The sequence below is a fragment of the Pundamilia nyererei genome, unplaced genomic scaffold (assembly GCF_000239375.1).
Source record: "Pundamilia nyererei isolate P.nyererei 1_Seehausen unplaced genomic scaffold, PunNye1.0 scaffold00594, whole genome shotgun sequence".
Classification (NCBI taxonomy): domain Eukaryota; kingdom Metazoa; phylum Chordata; class Actinopteri; order Cichliformes; family Cichlidae; genus Pundamilia; species Pundamilia nyererei.
In genome coordinates, this window is record NW_005187995.1 from 52404 (window position 1) to 71707 (window position 19304).

Genomic DNA, 19304 nt, shown 5'->3' on the forward strand with positions numbered 1-19304 from the left:
CCAAATGGTCTGAGCTGGTTGAATGCTAATCTTTTCTTTTCTGCACATCTTTCGGTGTACTGTCCTCTTTGTTCCTCCACAGCGTTTTCTAATTCCTACCTCTACACTTTCCTTTTAGTGATTTCCTTATCATTTTTACGTCAGCGCCGCAGCCCTAATGGCTGGAAAGAAGCTAGAATTGATTCCATTGTTTAAAAAAAAGAAAAAAAAATCTTGCACAGACAAAACTTCCCTGCACAGTGCAAACTACTGTATGCATAAACACATCAATAACTATCATCTCATTCTTTATTTTTGTGTCTTTTTTTAAAAAGAAGAAATCTTGTTCACATGTAATATAGAGATCAACCCACTTGTTTTATATACGTTAATTTTTTTTTCTGTAAAGCGTTAGTCATTGTATTTGATTTTATTTTTGTAGATATAAAAAAAATGATGTATAAATTATTTTCTTCTCCTTTGTTTTTAAACTTGGTGAGATTGTTAGCTGCACAGAAGGAAAAAAAGAGCTCATGTCTCAGATTCATGTGTTTTGTGAGATTAAAAAAAGAAACTGGTTAAAGAGGACTGGCACGGATTGTGACTCTTTGATTCAAATATATTTTGTTGTGCTGTCTTGTTTTGTTTTTCTTCTCTCTAAACTTCGACCTCTCCTGTATCTGCACATCAGCCACCTTAGTCATCAGTTATAAATATTTTCCTGGCATTGGTGTCTATCCTTCATAGAACAGAAAGTAGGAAGAGACAATGTAGGAGAGCCCTCGTTTCCTGCCCCCCCCCCAAAACAAAACAAAAACAAAAACCCATATTTTAGGTGTGATTGTGATAGATTGTAACTGAAAAAGTTAGAAAAGTCTGATTAGTGCGGTTTTTTGGCTTAGAAACCAGATTATTAAAGAGTCATGGACAAGACAGGAAACATAGTTTCAAAATAAAAGCATGAATGAGAGTTTCTAAGGCTTTCTTGGTAAACCTGCTTTTCTGTATTATATGGAAAAGATATGAAATTCAGTTTCCATGTTAAGAGATCGTAAATAAATAATCAGGTGGCTGTGGAAATACAACCAGGGAAGTTTTTAAGGTTTTCGAGATGATTTTCGCATTGTCTTTGAGTTTGAAAGTTCAGTTTTATTATGAAAATCCGTACCGGAAGCCGAGAATATACTCCAACTGTGCCGGTTCAGTACGTGCGTGCGAGACCCCCCTCACAGCGGGACGCCGCAGAAGTAGATCGGGGATGAGGTCTGACCCGCAGCCTGTTGTTGATGTTCGCTGGGAGGATTTTATTAAAGAGAAAAATAAAACAAAGTGTGCGCACAGCGGAGAGTCAACATTCGCTCCTGCTGTAAATGAGCGAGGAAACTGTGGACAGATGAGAGAAAGTGAATTGGGAGCGTTTGGAGTCGCTTTTGTTGGACACGCTGCCCTCTGGCACCGCTGCTGCTGCTAACAGCGGCTCTTTGTGCTGCAGGCTGCCGCTTTTTCCTTCAGGGAGAAAGGTAGGACCTCTGGAAAAACCTTCCTGCAGGTATTACACTAGTTTAATATACATGCATTTCTCCAGCACCACAACACTTGATAGAAGCTGGTGCTCAGCCTCTCATCCGTGGACTTTTACGCACAGTGTGCTTAAGGACGCACTTTGCGCCACGCGTGTGGGTAGACTATCGTGAAATAAAAGACTGGTGACCAACTTATTTGCTGTTGGTCACCAGTCTGCTGCTCACAGCAGCATCACTTCAGCCTGCATGCTCTGCTTTGTTTCAACACCGATTCTCTTTGACGCTTAAAGTAAAATCGCGTTACGTGCAAACCTTCCCTGGAAGCGCCGTCACATCTATCATGTCAGCTGTTTGAGTGTTTGTAGAGTCCTGGATTATTCAACTACTCTGTTTAGGGTTGACTCTTGGAGTGAGGACAGGAGGCAACCCACACCTCACTGGCTCACTGCCACCCGGAGGACAGGAGACCCCTGTGAGTCACAGAATTAGACATGAGGCGACAGAGAGTTAAAAACATCCTAAACTGATTTAAAAAATACAAAGTTTCACCTGCTGACAAATGCATTTAATTTAAACATGAGTGGAAGGACACAGTGATATGAAGGCAATGAAAGCTTTTTAAAAATGCAAATCCACAGATGGTTATCTCTCAGCATCGGCAGAAGTGGACGCTAGTAAACACTGACAACAACAACTTAGGACTTTGAGGCAGGCCTCTTAAATTCAGATTTAGTTTAAGTGCTGGCAGTCCCCTTTCCACACTGCACGTGGAAAATCTCACATGACAGTGGACTGCAGTGTAAATCAACTAGTGAATCGATTACAGTGGGATAGCCTTATCTGATCAGTGTGATGGATGTGATTAACTGTGTCCTGTCAGCGTGAGAGAGAGAGATGAGGGGCTGGTTTTGTTCACATTCATGGCACAAAAATAGTTTCCAATCTGTCAGAAACATTTACTGTAAATTCTGACATTTTGCATTAAGTTTGTGTTTGTCTGCAGAGATAAAATATTCTACTTGAGCATGTGTCAGTATGCCTCCCGTAGTCAAGGACATCCATAGAGGTAACTGTGGGGCTGTTTTTCACTCAGTCCTGATGGTTTGTAACCACCACTCTCTCATGCTCCTTTTTCTGTTTGAGACAGTATTTGATAAAAAACAAAAACCTTTGTCTTGATGAGAGGAATCATGCTCAAACTGCAGCAGCTCTGAAGATAATTTTTCATCGTGTCAACAGGGAATATGAGTTCTTAGGTCACAGTGATTTCCATTTTTATCCAGAAAGTTGGCAGAGCGCTCTGCCCAGCATGGTGCTGTGACAGGTAGTCCATACAGCCATGTCTCTCTCTAAGGAGGCAAGAATGCTGTTTTATGCCCTGTGGACACAGCAGACAAAAACTATGCTTAGCAACTCATTGCTAAACTCTTCACTTCATTTATGTGTTCCCTCTTTTACCTCATATACATTCAAAGAAGGTTTTACATGAAAACTGAGGAGACATTTGACTTTTATTGGGATAAAAGTCCACACTTTTTAAGTAGAGATAGTGTCTCTCTCATGAATCCAAACCTGGTTCCAGGTTTTTCAGGGGCCTGAAAGCTGAAGGCTCTGTTTAACTGTTTGTTCTAAAACATGGCCAGATTTCTAAATAATCAGGTCAGCGTATGTACAGTCAATTATATGTGAGCCACAAGCTCTAGGCCACGTCCACACGTACATGGATATCTTTTTCAGTATCAGTATCAAGAGGCCAGTATCACTAATATCATCATCTCACACACATAGCTCTAGCTTTAAACACAGAACTAACTCCAACTTACTTTTTAAGTCTTCTGTTTATAAGGGGCTGTTAATCAGAAGAAAGCTGTCTTAAAAAGGAAGATGTGAAACAGTTTGTCCGCTGTGAACCAGAAGCTCAGGATTCAGTTTTCTTTCAACCTGTGTTTCTTCATTACGTCAGTGCAAGCAGATATCCTAATATGTTCCCTGATAAGGCACACATCTCCAGCTGAGAACAAAGAAGCCCCACCCATCTGCTGTTTAAATATTTTGTTTGCTAGGAGCAGCCAATCAGAATAAACTTGTCTAACAAGGAGGGGGAAGGGAACTAAAACTGCTTGTTTTTGACAGTGAAGAGAGGGGGTGCACAGAGCCCCAGTATAAAACAAATAAGGGTTATATTTAACTGTGAGTTATGCAAAACTGAATGAGTGAGGTCTAATAAAAATATGGAAGTTGAATATAACAGGTTCCCTTTTAAAGCGGTGGTCCTCATTTCTGCATTATTAAAATAATAACAGCTTCTACAAAGTAAATAAATCAGTGTGTCAGAGAAATATTGATATTTAAGTGTCAGAAATTTTCAGTGACCCTCTGTGGATGTCAGACAACTCCACATGAAGGTCCGATCTCCTAAAATTTAAACCTACTCATGCGCCTTCTTGCAAAATGTCCCTCTTGAGAAGTCCATGTTTGAATCACATGAAAGCCGTTAAGTAAAACCTGAAGTCTCTAATGTGGAGATGTGATGCTTCAAGGTCACGGCACAAACTGAGAGCACGAGGTGGCTTGTTATTAGATTAAGTGTCCGCTTTTTCTGCAGGCAGTTTGGAAAGTAACCATGAGAAAACAACCCGGCTCTATCTGCATGAAAACAAAAACAGATTACAGGTCTGTGGATTCAGAGGAATGTCCTTACAATGATGCCAGATTTGCTTAGTTTAAAAAAAGTCTTGAGGTGTGCAGTTGAGGGATAAGAGAACAGGATGGGGTGCTGCTGAGTTGATGTTTTGGTCGCCACGACAACTGCTCCCCCTCCTGTCTTTTCTCACCGCTAGCCTCCCATTCATCCCCATTGTAGTAGCTAAGCTCCGTTGCCCCAGGAGACCACGGGGGACAGTTGGGGAATGTGGGCGAGAATGCAGATCGCAGACCGACCCACAACAAAACACTACGGAAGGTTAAATATACCGAAATTAATGAAGCTCACTTTAAAAAGCAACAAAGTTCTTTCTTTTTTTTAAAAACTGCACGTTTCCAAGTTTTTCACGTATAAGAAAGCAGGAATATTTTCAAGCGGCTGCCATGTTGGGCATCTGTTCCTGTGTGTCCTGCACACTGGAGACTTGCAGCCTAAGAATAGAAGGTGATGTGGTTGCCCTTCATTGGCTGAGAACACACTTGGAGCCAAATCACTCAGTTTGCTCATTTAAAAAAAGAAAAGGCAGAATAATGGGCTCAGTTATGCTCTTCCATACACTTAGAGTGCCAACATTTCAACAAAGCTGTCTCTCTTCTTGTTGCCATTCCTCAGTATGTGTCCCTCTGAGACTGTTTTACTTCTGTCTCACATGACAAATTATCTTTTTCCTATCCCTCCTTCTCTTCATTCATCTCTCTGCCTCCTCTCCCCGCTCTCCCTCTCTCTTCTCTCTCAGCTTTCTCTCTCTCCCAAATGGTCTCCATGCCTTTTCCAAACACTCCCTATCTATAATTAATCTCTCACTCTGTCTTCCTCCCCCATCTTTCCGTCTTCTCCCAAGGCTCCAAGATAGATTCCCTCAGGAGTAAAGTGGATCTGCTGCGCCTCCCTCTGGCCCTCTCTACCAAGTCCATCAGCAACTGCAAGAGCCAGTTGGGAGTGGCCTGGGACAAGGGCGGCTTGGGGACAGGAGTGGCCCAGAAACTCCGCCCACCGCCGATCACTGACATGGACAACGAGTCAACGTACTCGGGATACTCTTACAAGTCATCCCACTCGAGGAGTTCCCGCAAACACAGGTAGAAGAAGCAAGCTGAGCAGCAATGCTGTCCAGTGTTTGTGTTTGTGTCTGTCATTGTCCTCACCCCGTTTTAAAATAGCAGAGCATTTCTGAAAGGCCAAGCTGAGGTCTTTAAATCTAAATTCTAATGATCGATGAACTTTTCAGTCATATTACAGCTGGATGTCACAACTCTTACAGTAATAAACCAAATCTGTGATTAGGACGTGAGCAGCGAAACTATCACTATCAAGTACTGTGATCACATATCATCATGGTGCATAACAACCACATGACAACAAGCGAAAATGATACTTCTGACATCTTATAAAACCACTGAATCATTTTAATTTCACAACAGTAACATCTAATTTGTATCCACAAAACTTTTAATATTAGACAAATATACGAAATGCAGGTGTGATTTATCCACACCTCCCCGGTCCTCTGTGAAAAAAGAATTGCCCTGTTTGTTAAATCCTGAATTAACTGTGATTAATTGCACTCGGGCTTTATTACTGCTAGACCTGCCAAATCAAGAAATCACAAACGATCGCAAAAAGCAACACATCATGCCATGACTTAAAGAAACGGCTGACAAACAGCCAGTTATGTCTAAGCCATTTGTAAGGCTTTGTGATTCCTGTGAACTGCAGTGAGAGCCATTATCCACTAATGGATAAAACTTTGAACAGTGGTGAAGAGTGTCCTGCCTACCAAAATGACTCAAAGAGCACACTGACGACTCATCTAGGAGGTCGTAAAAGAACCTAGAACAACATGTAAAGAACTGCAGGCCTCACAAGTCTCAGATAAGGTCAGAGGTTATGATTCAACAATAAGAAATAGACTGCAAAAGTGCCATCCATGCGAGAGTTCAAGGAGAAAATCACTGCTGAGCAAGAAGAACACAAAGGCTCGTCTCACATTTACCAAAAAACATCTTTGACCCCAAAGACTTTTGGGGGGAAAAAGCTGAACTTTCTGGAAGATTTGAGTCCTGTTAGATCTGCATTAAACTGACACAGCATTTCAGAAAAACACCATCATACTAACAGTCAGACATGGTGGTGGTAGTGTGATGTCTGGGGCTGTTCTGTTGCTTCGGGACATGAATTCTGATCCCTACCAGATAATCCTGAAGGAGAATATCCAACCATCAGCTCATGCTCAAGAGCGGAACAAAACGTCCTCCACATGTGAAAGCCTCAGTTTTTTAGTTTTTTGGCACTGCCAGTTTTAGGGGCACTTGCATTTTAATGCAGGCTGTAGGTTTGGGTAAGTGTTTTCCCCTTAATAATGAAATCATTGTCTAAAAACTCCAAAAGTCGATTCTGTTCATCTGGGCGTAGCGTTTTCAGTGGGAGAACACGTCCAGAACACGTTGGATTTTGTTGAGAAGGTGAGAGATGTCATTATGGAGGCAGATGAAACCATGTTACATCTCTGTTCACTTGCATCCCAGTCACGGAAGCATTGGAGGTAGTTTGTAAGAGATTACAGGATGACACCAACCTCAGCAACAGGACCACTCTCAGCATCGACCAAGTGTGTTTGCTTTTGGAACTGTCTTCATTTCACCTACTTCACATATAAGGGTCAGTTCTACAGGCAGAAACATGGGTGTGCCATGGGTTCCCCAGTTTCACCCATCGTGGCCAATTTGTACATGGAAGAAGTGGAACAGAGGGCTTTGCTATCCTACCCTGGAACACCACCAAGCCATTGGTTTGGATATGTGGATGACACCTGGGTGAAAATCAAATCTCAGGATGTACCACAATTCATGGATCACATTAACTCGGTGGACCGACACATCAAATTCACCAGGGAGGATATGAAAAGTGGCAGGTTAGCCTTCTTAGACTGTGAGATTTCCATCAGTAACGGGGGACATCTAAAAGCTGATGTGTACCGTAAACCTACGCATACGGATCAGTATTTAAAGTTTGACTCTCATCATCCACTGGAGCACAAACTCTCCCACAAAACGCTACGTCCAGATGAACAGAATCAACTTTTGGAGATTTACTTACCTGGATGACTGAGCACGCATCAAGACGTAGTCTAAAAACTGCATTTTGTCTTTACTTTAGTTATCTTTGTCTAATATTAGAATTTGTTTGATAATCTGGAACATGTAAGTGTGACAAATATGCCAAAAACTAAGAAATCTGGAGGGGAGCAACTATTTTTTCACCACATTGTATTGCTATGTCATCAATGGACAGTCTGTTAATTGACATATAAATCATCTGACTAAAATCAAACAAACAACTCTAGAGCACGGGCATTCACTAGTAAATAAACAGTAACACATATCTTTAAAGACACTAGATAAAGTCAACACGCTAGTTACATGAAACAGTAGTGTATAATTACATTATATGTTCATAATAACAATGCAGTAGATTATGGAAAAATATAAAATGATGTTTTTTCTTAAATAGCAGAGTTTCACCACAACCGCTTCTGAAGAATCAGATCAAAATCTGCTGACATGAATTAAATGTTGTGCGTTTGTAGACGATAACTACTTTTTTCTTGTGTGTGTGCAGGGAGAGAAGGGACAGGCATCGCTCTAAGAATCGCGATGGCAGCATCCGTGGAGAGAAATCTGTGGTCATCCAGGCTCCGGGGGAGTCGCTGCTGGACGCAGATTCCCCCAGAGAGGACGACAGGGTGAGAGATTCATTTTTCATTTTTAGTCTTGTAACAAATGTTCTTCATAGCCGCAGCATTTCTGACACTGACCTCTTCCTTCAGGATGACAACTGGGGTGAAACGACCACGGTGGTCACCGGCACCTCCGTGGACAGCATCTCAAACGAGGACCTGACGCAGCTATCTAAGGACTCAGACGACTCTTCAGCGCTGGAGTGCCGGCGTTACATCAGCCCAGCGCTGGGAGCCATTCTGGGCTTCGTCTCTCTGATCACTCCACTGGCCTTCTTGGCCCTCCCACAGCTCTTGTGGCGGGACTCACTGGACCCTTGTGGCACGCCGTGCGAAGGCCTTTACATTTCACTCGCCTTCAAGCTCCTGATCCTCCTCATCTCCACGTGGGCGCTGTTTCTCCGCCCGCCCAGAGCCGCTCTGCCACGCTTCTTTGTGTTTCGCTGTCTGCTGCTTGCGCTGGTCTTTCTCTTCGTGGCGTCCTATTGGCTCTTCTATGGGGTGCGGGTGCTGGAGCCCAGAGAGACAGACTACAGGGGGATTGTGGGCTATGCAGCATCTCTGGTGGACGCATTGTTGTTCATTCAGTACCTAGCCCTCGTGCTGCTGGAGGTCAGACACCTGCAGCCTGCTTTCTCTCTGAAGGTTGTGAGGAGCACAGATGGAGTCAGCCGCTTCTACAATGTGGGACATCTCAGGTTAGTAACTGTGGAAAATCAGGAGTATTTGTCTATTTTTTGTGTCTCTTTTTTTTCTCGAGTTCTCTGAAATAATGCTTTTTAAATTTCAGTGACACTTGCTGCAGAGTTTGGCCACGCTGTAGTAGGGGGCAGCATTTCATCACTGTTTGATCTGTCTGGGTCATGTTCGTTTCAACCCACTGCTAAGATGTCCAAAAAAAGCCCACTTTGTTTTGCACCACATGCATTATTTTCTCCAAACCGCATGTGGATCAACCCACAAAAAAAAGTCCAGATTTTGTTACGAAGTTTTCCCCACAGTGTCGGTGGAACTGTTCAGTCCTACAACTTTGACTCTTGACCTCAATGCATTGCACTAATTCTCAGTTTTAGTCATTGCTCTAGTTTTCCTGCAGTTACCAACCAAACCGCAGTGAGTGGTTTTTAAAATATGCAAAGATCGTGTGGATGGTGTTGCTTTCATTTTCTGTGGGTGGTTAGGAAGTCACGCCCATGCTATGTGTGTTAGACCCCTCTTAACCTTTGGCTCTGCTGTGAAGCTGCAAGCATGTGCTGGTGGTGCAAGCAGAGCGATCGGACTAAAAACTCAACACAACTGCAAAATATGTGGCCATAATTAGGTGATGATTTTATTTAGAGGATTGCAAATCACAATAACAGTCATCTTCAAGTTAAAGACGTTATAGATAGAAAAAGGAACAGCCCAGCAACACTCGAGAAGGGGAGAAAAAAAATAAGCTCTGGATGGACCAGACAGCTCAGGAGGGCAGACGTATGCTATAAATGTCCAATTGCACAGCAGGATGGGTGAGAGCTGATAAGGATCACAGATTCAGACGGGATCAGGCCCAGATCCTGTTCAGCTCTGATCATTTTGCACTTAACTCAGGGTGAACAAAATTGTCGATCTCACAGTTATTCAAGCCACAGTTTCTTTTTAAACTCAGAGTTTGTTGAACCTGCTTCCTGTAATAGGGCCCTGGTGACTGTGGAGGTCATTTGAGTGCAGTGAAGTCATTGTCTTTGTCATTGCTAAAGAAACCAAGAATATTGTGACTTTGCGTGTTGCCATGGAGCTGTACACACTGTGGTCATAAAGGGATGGACATGATCAGCAACGATACCCATGCAGCCTGTGGTGTTTAAATAAAGATCAGCTGCTATGAAGGGACCCAATCTGTGCAGAGGAAACATCCCCCACACCACCAAACCACCAGCAGCAGCCTGAACTGTTGATGAAGGCACGACGGAGCCATGCTTTCATGTTCTTTGTGCCACTACACTTACCATCTGAGTGTTGCAGCAGGTTGTCTGGATCATGTCTACATGCCTAAATGCAGAGCCCTGTGATTGGCTGATCAGATATTTGTGTTCATATTCAGTTGAACAGGTGTTCCTAATGAGGTGGCCAATGCAGCGTACTTCATAGCAGAGGATTGTTGTTGCATGTGATTTATAATTCTTGCACTGCTGTGCACTTTTTCTTGTTTCACACTGTTATGATTGATTTACGTTGTCACTCCACAGCAACCGTTTTTTGAGCAGCGCTCCATCTGAGTGACTGTTGCTGTTTCTTCCTGTTTCAGGGGCAGTAAAGCAGCAAGGATGTTAAGGTTGCCGACGCTGATAACAACTCTGCGTCCGTTTTAACAAACTTTCTTCCTCTTTGTTGTGCAATGCAGCATTCAGAGGGCCGCAGCGTGGGTTCTCGATCAGTACTACAGCGACTTTCCGGTTTATAACCCTGCTTTGCTTAACCTCCCCAAGTCCATCCTCACCAAGAAAATGTCTGCTTTCAAAGTCTACAACCTGGGGGAAGGTAACAATTCAGCTGAGCAAAAAACCTTATCAGTCCGAGTGAAATAAATGACGCTGAATGAAAAAGCAGGAGTTTTCACCTCCACATGTAAAGCCATAGCTTCAGATTGCATAGTGAATTTCACACAAGCACGAGTCTATTAATTTATTTCTTCCAAATTCTACATGAAATAATAACTGATAAGCTCATCAGAAGTATCAGAGCCACCCGTGTTACTCTGCTCACGAATTAAATGACACATTTCTGTTCACAGACAACAGCACCAACAACTCCACAGGCCAGTCCAGAGCCATGATTGCAGCGGCCGCTCGGAGAAGAGACAACTCTCACAACGAGTACTACTATGAAGAGGCCGAGGTGGAGCGGAAGGTCCGCAAACGCAAAGCCAGGTACTAACGGGTGCGTGAATACAGAAGTATTCACTGACAAAGATGCAGAAGTTGCAGACTTGGTTAAACTTAAAAGGTTGTTTTCCTACTAAAACATAATCATATAAATATACTCAAAGATAAGAAGGAAGCACAAACACAAAAAATGATGTTAAGATGTTTGTTGTCATGAACTAACTAAATTTGTGGAATTCATATTATTACGTTTTTACCTGAAAGTCCTAAAATTATGCTCTTTTTTTCCCCCTGGGGTAATAAACATAGAAGTATAGAATTTGCAGATTGTAATGTAGATGAAATTGGTTTAGTGGAGTCATGGTGTCCTTAATCCTCACAGGCTGGTGGTGGCAGTAGAAGAAGCTTTTACCCACATCAAACGTCATCAGCAGGAAGATGCAGTCACTTCGTCTCCCAAACACCCGCGGGAGGTGATGGACCCCAGGGAGGCAGCTCAGGCCATATTTGCCCCCATGGCGCGGGCCATGCAGAAGTACCTTCGTGCAACCAGGCAGCAGACTTACCACAGCATGGAGAGCATCATCAGCCACCTGCAGTTCTGCATTACCCACAACATGACACCAAAGGTAAGGAGGGTCAGTTTGTGTGCGTGATTTTCCCCAGTTCAGTCCTGGGAGGAGACACACATCCCTTTAGCGTTGTGTCAGGAACGTAGAAATAAAAATATGATACAATAAGCAGAAATGCACTATTTCCAGCTAAAGGTTCAAATAAATGAATTCTGCTCTTGTGTAAGAAGACAAAGTATGAAAACAGTGTGAATTTCTTTTATAAATGTTTTACATTTGATTATGAATTGTGATCAAAATTGTCCAGCATTAAAGTAGTGGCAGCATTTGTTTTTGACATCACATCCAGCCACATTAAACAGTCTGATGGATTTTGTTCACAAACCATTCTGCACATTGTCTGCTGTGGTTAAAGGCTTTCCTAGAGCGTTACCTCGTCCCGGGCCCCACCCTGCAGTACCTGGACAGCAACAAGGGGCGCCAGTGGACACTAGTGAGCGAGGAGCCAGTGACCGCCTCTCTGCGTCAAGGCCACGTCTTCAGCCTGAGGCGCCTCGACCTTTCTCTGATTGTGACAGTAACGCCGCTTCCTTTCTTGCACATAGCCGAAGAGTTCATTGATCCCAAAAGCCACAAGTTTGTCATGAAGCTTCAGTCAGAGACGTCTGTGTAGGAGGGGAGAGGCACAGGACAAGGCAGAGGAGGGGCAGGATGTCGCATCATATGTACTAATAACTGAGGGCAAATTTTTGGGGGGGACTTTTTTAAGGTATATTTTGTTTTTTCTTTATTTACTTTGCAGTATTTAAAGCCTGATTGTCATGACTGTTTTTCAGAGTGTGAGACAGAATGGTCTTTACTGACATGAATATAGGAAAAACACCAAGGCCACAAAAATAGCAGGTCGCTGACCATCTTCCGTTTACTTGCTTGTAAAACTGCTGCCTGTTAACTTCGCTAAGTGATTCTACTTCCCGTTGTTGCATTTTGTTTGCTCTTTAAATTAGATTTTTGAAAAATGTGTTATTACTACACCATTTACCTAAGATCCACCCATTATAGATCCATGTAGGATACTGATTGGCTGTAGAAAATATTCAAGTATTTTTACTGTTCAAAATGACCTTTTCATATGTAAGCAGACCTGAAAGGCTCCACTTTACTTTATCATTCTCAGACTTAAGCTCAGTTCTCTTTTCTTTCTTTAGCATCTTCTTTTTTCCTTTTTTTAGTTCCTGCCAGACTGACCGTGAAAGGCAAATAATGAACAGAAAACTTTACTAAAAGTTTGCCTGACATTTATAGACTGCTTTCATAACCTAAATATGGAGACATGAAACCATCTTTGAACTATTTCTTCTTATATGTTTTATTCCACAGAATGAAGGTGAAATGCTAACTTTGCAGTAAATATGAAATTTTAACCAAGTCTGGATTAACAATTTGACTGTTTCAGAAATATGTTTTGTATTTTTTATGTGGTTTGGTCACTCACTGAAAGCTCCATCAACAGAAATGTTTTACATGATGGGGTAAAGAAAAGCTAAATTAAGAGCAGGGCCTAGAACCTGTCCCAGGTATCATAGATCAAGAGGTAACTGGGCTAACAAAGAGAAACAGACAACCACATTCAGAATCAAAAGTTGATCTTAACCCACTAACTTCATGTTTTTGGACTGTCGAGGAACCAAAGTACCCAGACAGGCAAACATGGGGAGAAACCCTTAACAGATGGTTGTTTTGAACCCAGGAACGTCTTGCTGTGAGGCAACAGTGCTAACCACCACACTATGCACTTCCCACTTTATAAAGTCTTCCTCTATAAGCAAAAATACTATATTCAATAATTTACATTAGCCTCATGAATACATTTAGTCTTTACGGCCTATTTTAAAGTCCTATTGGATTAATAATAGCGATGCATTAATGCTGGTGAAGTCGGGCCTATATTAGCAGCGGGCCTGTATGAGAGCTTATATCAGGCTGTTTTGAAACTGCAGAAGCTCTAAAAATAAAAACTTCCTGCAAGTATTTCAAATTAAAATTAAATTCAAATTTTATTTGTCACGTACACAGTCATACACAGTACGATATGCAGTGAAATGCTTGGACAACTGCTCGTGACCTAAAGAAAACAAAAAAGGAAAAGGCTATGAATAAGATAGGAAATAAATATGAAAAATTAAAAAGGGTAAATTTAACTAGGAAGGAATAAAATATAAATTAAGGTTAAAAATGAAATAACTGTACAACACAAATTAGAATGAAGGGTAAATTTAACTGGGAAAGAATAAGATAAAATATATAAATTAAAGTTGAAAATAAAATAACTGTACAACAAAATACACAATACACAGTATAGAACTATATAAGAATGTATGAAGAAATATAAATATATACACAATAACAGCAGCTGTACAAGTATTAACCGGAAATGAAGAATATAGTGACCAGTGTTGTGCAATCCACATTATGTCTTGTGCAGTGCAGATATGCTTAAAAATCTTTAGAGTTTCATTGCATAGGTGCCCTTTATTACTGCAGGGGGCATTTATTATGAAACATGAGAAAGTATGGATGACAATAAAACACACAAGAGGTTGACTGTATTGTTAAATTTCTGAAACTGAAGCAGCAGAAATCCACCTATGATTAGGTGGTGCAGACATTGCACCACCATGGGCACCTGAAGCTTATCTAGCCCTGTGCTATGTCTGTGTATGGGGGTCAACCTTTAATGGTTATGAGTAGAAGAATCTATAACACTAGCTAGAGCCTGGTTGTCTGGAGTAATAACAAAGCTATTGATTTAAATGATGGATATAATTACATGTCTTTTGTCATTCAAAAATGTCTTTTTTTTACAATACAGATAGTTAGACGTTACTGATGAGCAGTTTACATGTACATGTAGAGTGTTTCCCGTTTTTAAAATGTAATTTTATGTTTTATCAGGTGTATTTTGCTGTCACTTTGTTGTACTGCAATTAATCTCTAACACTCATCTCTACAGGTCACTGTCTTTTAAGGCTATTTAGTCTTGAAAAAAAAAACACTATTAAATGATGTCAGTCAAACCTCATATGTGTCACCATTGAGTTGTGGGTGGGGTTTTTTTTTTTTGGTCTGAAAAAGGGAAGTGACACTGACAAACGTAGTAGTGTGTGTGCCCTAACACGAGGTGACAAATTTCCACAGTCATGAGATTCCATGTAGCTAAAGTAAATTTGAATTTGCAATACTACGGAAACATAACCTACAATAATACAAAATATAAATGTCATACTATTGAAGATGAAACAATAAAATAAATCCAAGAGAAAAACTGAAAGAAAGATGTGAAATGTACCAAAAAATAGAGGTTTGTAACTTTGATAACAGGAATATTTAGAAGAAAAGTGATAAACATGATATAACAGGAATTTTTTTTAATGAAAATGTTAAGTAGTAAACTATTTCTGTAGTAAATTGTATGATGTGGTAAAGAGGGTCCCCAGTAGAGAGAGTGTTGATTGGAGCTGACTTTAATAATATTGTATTCTATTTTGTACAGTATTTTATTCCATTGTATATATTATCTTATTCTATTTCATCTTATTCTATTCTATTGTTTTTCTTAATTTTTGATGATTATAACTTTGTACTGTCCACTTTCTGCCATGACCCAACAAATTTCCCACATGGGGGACATATCTTATCTCTCTTAATGGATATGCAGGTGTAGGAGATGAGGTGTTGGGCAGGTATGTTGTCAAGGAGGGAAACACAGAAAGACAAATGGTTGTAGATTTCCAAAAAGAATGGACATGGGTGTGGTGAACACTTCCCAGATGGAGGACAGGTAGTGAATCAGGAAGTGCAGAGGGCAGTTGGTCTGGATGACATACCTGACAGGGCAGCAGGCTTTTTAAACAAACTCGTTAACACAGTTTGGTGATTGAGACAAAGAGTACTTCGACTGATTTTAAAGAACAGAGAGAACAAGGGTGATGTGAAGACAGGTCACTGAGATGAAAATGTTATGGTTTTCATTGGGCGTGACCAGGATAGACAGCATAAAAAAAGAGTACATCAGAGGACAGCTCAGTTGGAGCATTTTGATAAAGTTAAAGAGTCAAGGCTGAGATGGTTTAGAAATGTTCAAAGGAGGGAATGTGGATATATTGGACAAAAGATGAATATGGAGCTGTTAGGAAGGAGGAGAAAAGGAAGAATGTTTATGGTTGTAGTGAAGGACAACATGCAGAGGGTTGGTGTGATGGAGGCAGATGTGGAAAAAGGACAAAGCAATGTAGTAAATACAAAAAAGACTCTTTTGAGGATTCACACACAGGACTCCAAATTCTGATGTACACAAGGAAATTTATTAACAATCTTCACCGGGTGTAACGTACGCTTCCTCTGGATCCTTCTGGCTGTAAGAACAAAAGAAAGTCATAGCACTTTTACTGTGTTTCACGCCAACCACCATGAGACTACCAACCCTTCTTATAGTTTTCATTCAAGGTATGTCCTGTGAACATTATCTGAAGCTATTTATCATCCACAGATGTGCCAGACCTCGAGATAAAAAAAAGTTTTAAATATTTCTACATTTTTGTTTTAAAAATGAGTAACTTACTAGTTTCCTTAGGTAGAAGTACAAAACTTTACTTTTGAATTAATCGCCTTAAATGCTGGACATAAATGCCCACATTTTCTCTTTGGATTTTTAGATTTATGCCAAGAAAAGTGAGTATAGTGGTATAGTATAAATCTGTATTGATATCTACCCTAGTTTACCCTTAAAAGGGAGAATGTTTGATATCTAGACAGAGGGAATTATTGGGATTATCAGTTTGGCCCAAAAAGAAAAATTGACAAGGGATGTTCAATATTAGAAATATGTCAAATTATTTCTAATGAAGATCAAAAAAATTATTATGTGACAGATAGCTGCCATTAGCCATTTTATGATAATATCTTATTTAGGTGTGGGTCAAACGAAAACAAACTAAAACTGTTGGCTAATGCAATGGAATTGAAATGTTTACCCTTTTTTTAAAATCGAAACTCAAAAGTATTTATAGAAGTGCTCTTCCTCTCTTTTTTAATGTTTAAACCTGAGAGACAATGTACAGTGTTACTAAATGTGTTCATGTATTTATTTAACAGCATTACAAGGTGTACAAACAGCAGCAGTAGATAAATCACCTCTAAGTCTATGGTTATCTTGGAGAAACCTTCAGGAGTCGACCCATCATGGAGTCTCATCAGAATTGAGTGGTCAATATTCACCAACATCACTTGGATTGTCACTTATCAACGAGGGAAAATAAACACTGAACATTTCCCTCAGTACACAGGGAGACTCACTCTTAACACAACATCAGGTGACATTTATCAGCTTTATTATTGCAAAGGAATTGTAGTTTTATTTCTTTATGGATTTTGTTTCAATGTGTTTTATTCTGTAGGTGACCTAACAATTCACAACCTGAAGGAAAATGATGCCATTGAATACACTGTAGACCTCCTCAGCAGTGAGGGTGAAGACAAAGTGAATAATATTAAACTCACAAAACGTAAGTGATGTAAAATTAAAATTGTATTAATGATAAAATCACAGACACAAATATCAACCATCATCACAATACAGACCTTTCCTTTATTTTCAATGCATTTTCAAGTCTTCTATATACTTTATATACTTCTATATACTATACTATATTCTTTATACTTGATGTGAATTCATCATTTTCACTCTCCATCCTTGCAGAAAAGCTCCAGCAGCCATCCATTCAGATGCTAAAGGGCACCCACAAATAAGTGGTGCAAACTGTTCTGATAATACAGAGTCATTAATGTGATTTTTAAAGTGTCTGTTTATGTTCTTTTTATTTATTTGTTTGTTTTATTTTTATTGATGATCTTACACGAAGTATTTACATTAGGATTAATGATATTTGTCATATTTATATACATACTATTTGTCCATACACATACAATTTTACTAGTTAAGATAAGTTATTTGGACAAACTTCTTAACTCTTTAATGTACTGGGGCCATTTGATCCAGAGTTTGTTGAATTTATCTCTGTGAAGCTGCAAAGACATAGTAAGCCTTTCTATTAAAAGTATTTGATAGGCAGTATTGCACAGTTCTTGTGTTCCTGCTTGGAGCCATCTCTTAGTCAAGGTTTTCTTAACTGACATTAAAATGATTCTGAGCCATAGCTGGACTGGCCGTCGGGCATACCGGGCATTTGACTGGTGGGCCGATGGTGATTTTTCGTTTTTATGGGCCGATGTTGTTGTTTTTTTTTCTTTTCGTTTTTTCCGTAACGGTATGAACACTGAACGGTGGTGGATTGGCCAGATGCTGGGAGATGTGTAAAAATAACTCAATTGTTTGGTGGTGGCTATTGCGGAGCTTCCACAGATTCAGTAACATTAACAAGTGGTGGAGGCCAGCAGGTGCAACACGCTGGCAGGTGGATGACAGAAAGGCAGGAGGAGCAGAGACCTGAGGCGGTGAACTGAACTTCAGGTAAGAAGTTATGACCTGCAGTCTATCTGGGTCAGATATAAACCAAGTTTATTTTCGTTATGCTGACTTTTTACAGTCAGTTACAATAACTCGTACTGTGTACTAGCTAGCATGACAGAGTTTATATACTGCTGGGCGGGTGCTATGATGTTACTGATGTTGAACTTGTTTTATCTTATTTTATTTGTGAGGTTAGTTATTAGAGTTTCCAACCGTACTGTAAAAAACGGAATCATCTGGTATTCAGAGAAAATATTACGCGTTTTGTATTGAGGTGAAAAGGAACAGTTTGTCCCGGACTTCAGCTACAATGAAAAAGACACAAAGCTGTAGTTATTCTGTGTCTTTGCTGCACAGCTGCCTCTTCTTCTCTCATTCTCTCCTGTTTCTACTTCAATCATGAAACTGATCAATGATCAGCTGATCAGTTTTTCTCTCTTGTTTGTTTATCGCCCATTTTGGGCCACAAAGAGAAAGCCAGCAGATGTCAAGCTAAACAACAGCAGCACGTTTAAGTTTGATCAGCTGTTGTTAGAATTTATTTAATATTAATTTCTAGTATCAGCTGATGTTTGTTGGAGCCACAGCTGTAAAGCTGTTGGTCATGATGTCGGTTTGTATATCTGGTGAGAGGGAAACATGAAGATGAAACCAGGAGATGTCCTTACTGAATCATCAGAGCTGAACAGGTGAAGGAGAAACAGGTTTACCTTTTAGGTGACATGAATGAGTTGATGGGAAGTTATGAACTGTTTCTGAGAGACAAATAACACCAGGATCCTTTTCTAAGTAGCTGACAGCTGGTAACTGTGCAGGGGCGGATCTAGCAAAGTTTTGCCAGGGGGGCAGGTAGGGCATTAACACGGAAAGAAGGGCACAAAGAAATACTTTTCTTTCTTATTCTCATTTAAAATGTCTAGCTTTTAACAGATAATTATCTGAATCTTACAACAAACGTTTTCATCTGATGTAAAATGAATAGAAATCGATTATTGTACATAGTAATTTTTTTTTAGGGTCTCATCATAATTTCTTCAGAAGTAGCTAAGTACTGTATATGATGCCAGTATTTTCCCACATTTTCTAGATACTGTACCTGTACTGTGTGTAAAATGCCATCAAAAAGTCAATTAAGTTTTATTCTTTCTCACCTGTCTTTCTGTCTCCTTTCACTTTTTAAAAGTTGCCATGTTAGAAAAAATATTTTGCCCTGCTGTTTATTGATGTGGTAAATGAATGGTTTATCTAAATCTGTCATCAGTAATCAGTAATGATCATGTCTCACCTCTAGTCTTCTCTGTCTTAATTTCAGGTTTTCACCATGTGTTGTAGATAGTTCAGGAGGTTAACTCGACCAAGCAGTCTACTTTCGGGTACTGTTTAGAATACCAGAATAG

General features: G+C 40.3%; 1 protein-coding gene across 3 annotated transcripts; it reads left to right on the forward strand.

Annotated features, from left to right (window-relative positions):
• The first annotated feature begins 1200 nt into the window (after positions 1–1200).
• LOC102207590 (vang-like protein 2) lies at positions 1201–13315 on the forward strand. 3 transcript variants are annotated; one of them, XM_005754566.1, is made up of 8 exons: positions 1201–1528; positions 5048–5285; positions 7825–7948; positions 8033–8640; positions 10326–10462; positions 10716–10851; positions 11189–11435; positions 11794–13315. In XM_005754566.1, the coding sequence occupies exons 2-8, from the start codon at positions 5215–5217 to the stop codon at positions 12049–12051; spliced, it is 1581 nt and encodes a 526-aa protein (XP_005754623.1). In that variant the 5' UTR covers positions 1201–1528; positions 5048–5214; the 3' UTR covers positions 12052–13315. The 3 variants fall into 3 exon arrangements, with proteins under 3 accessions (XP_005754623.1, XP_005754622.1, XP_005754624.1); XM_005754565.1 differs by having other exon boundaries at positions 1201–1499; XM_005754567.2 differs by having other exon boundaries at positions 1201–1499; positions 10716–10831; positions 11794–12055.
• Positions 13316–19304: the final 5989 nt, after the last annotated feature.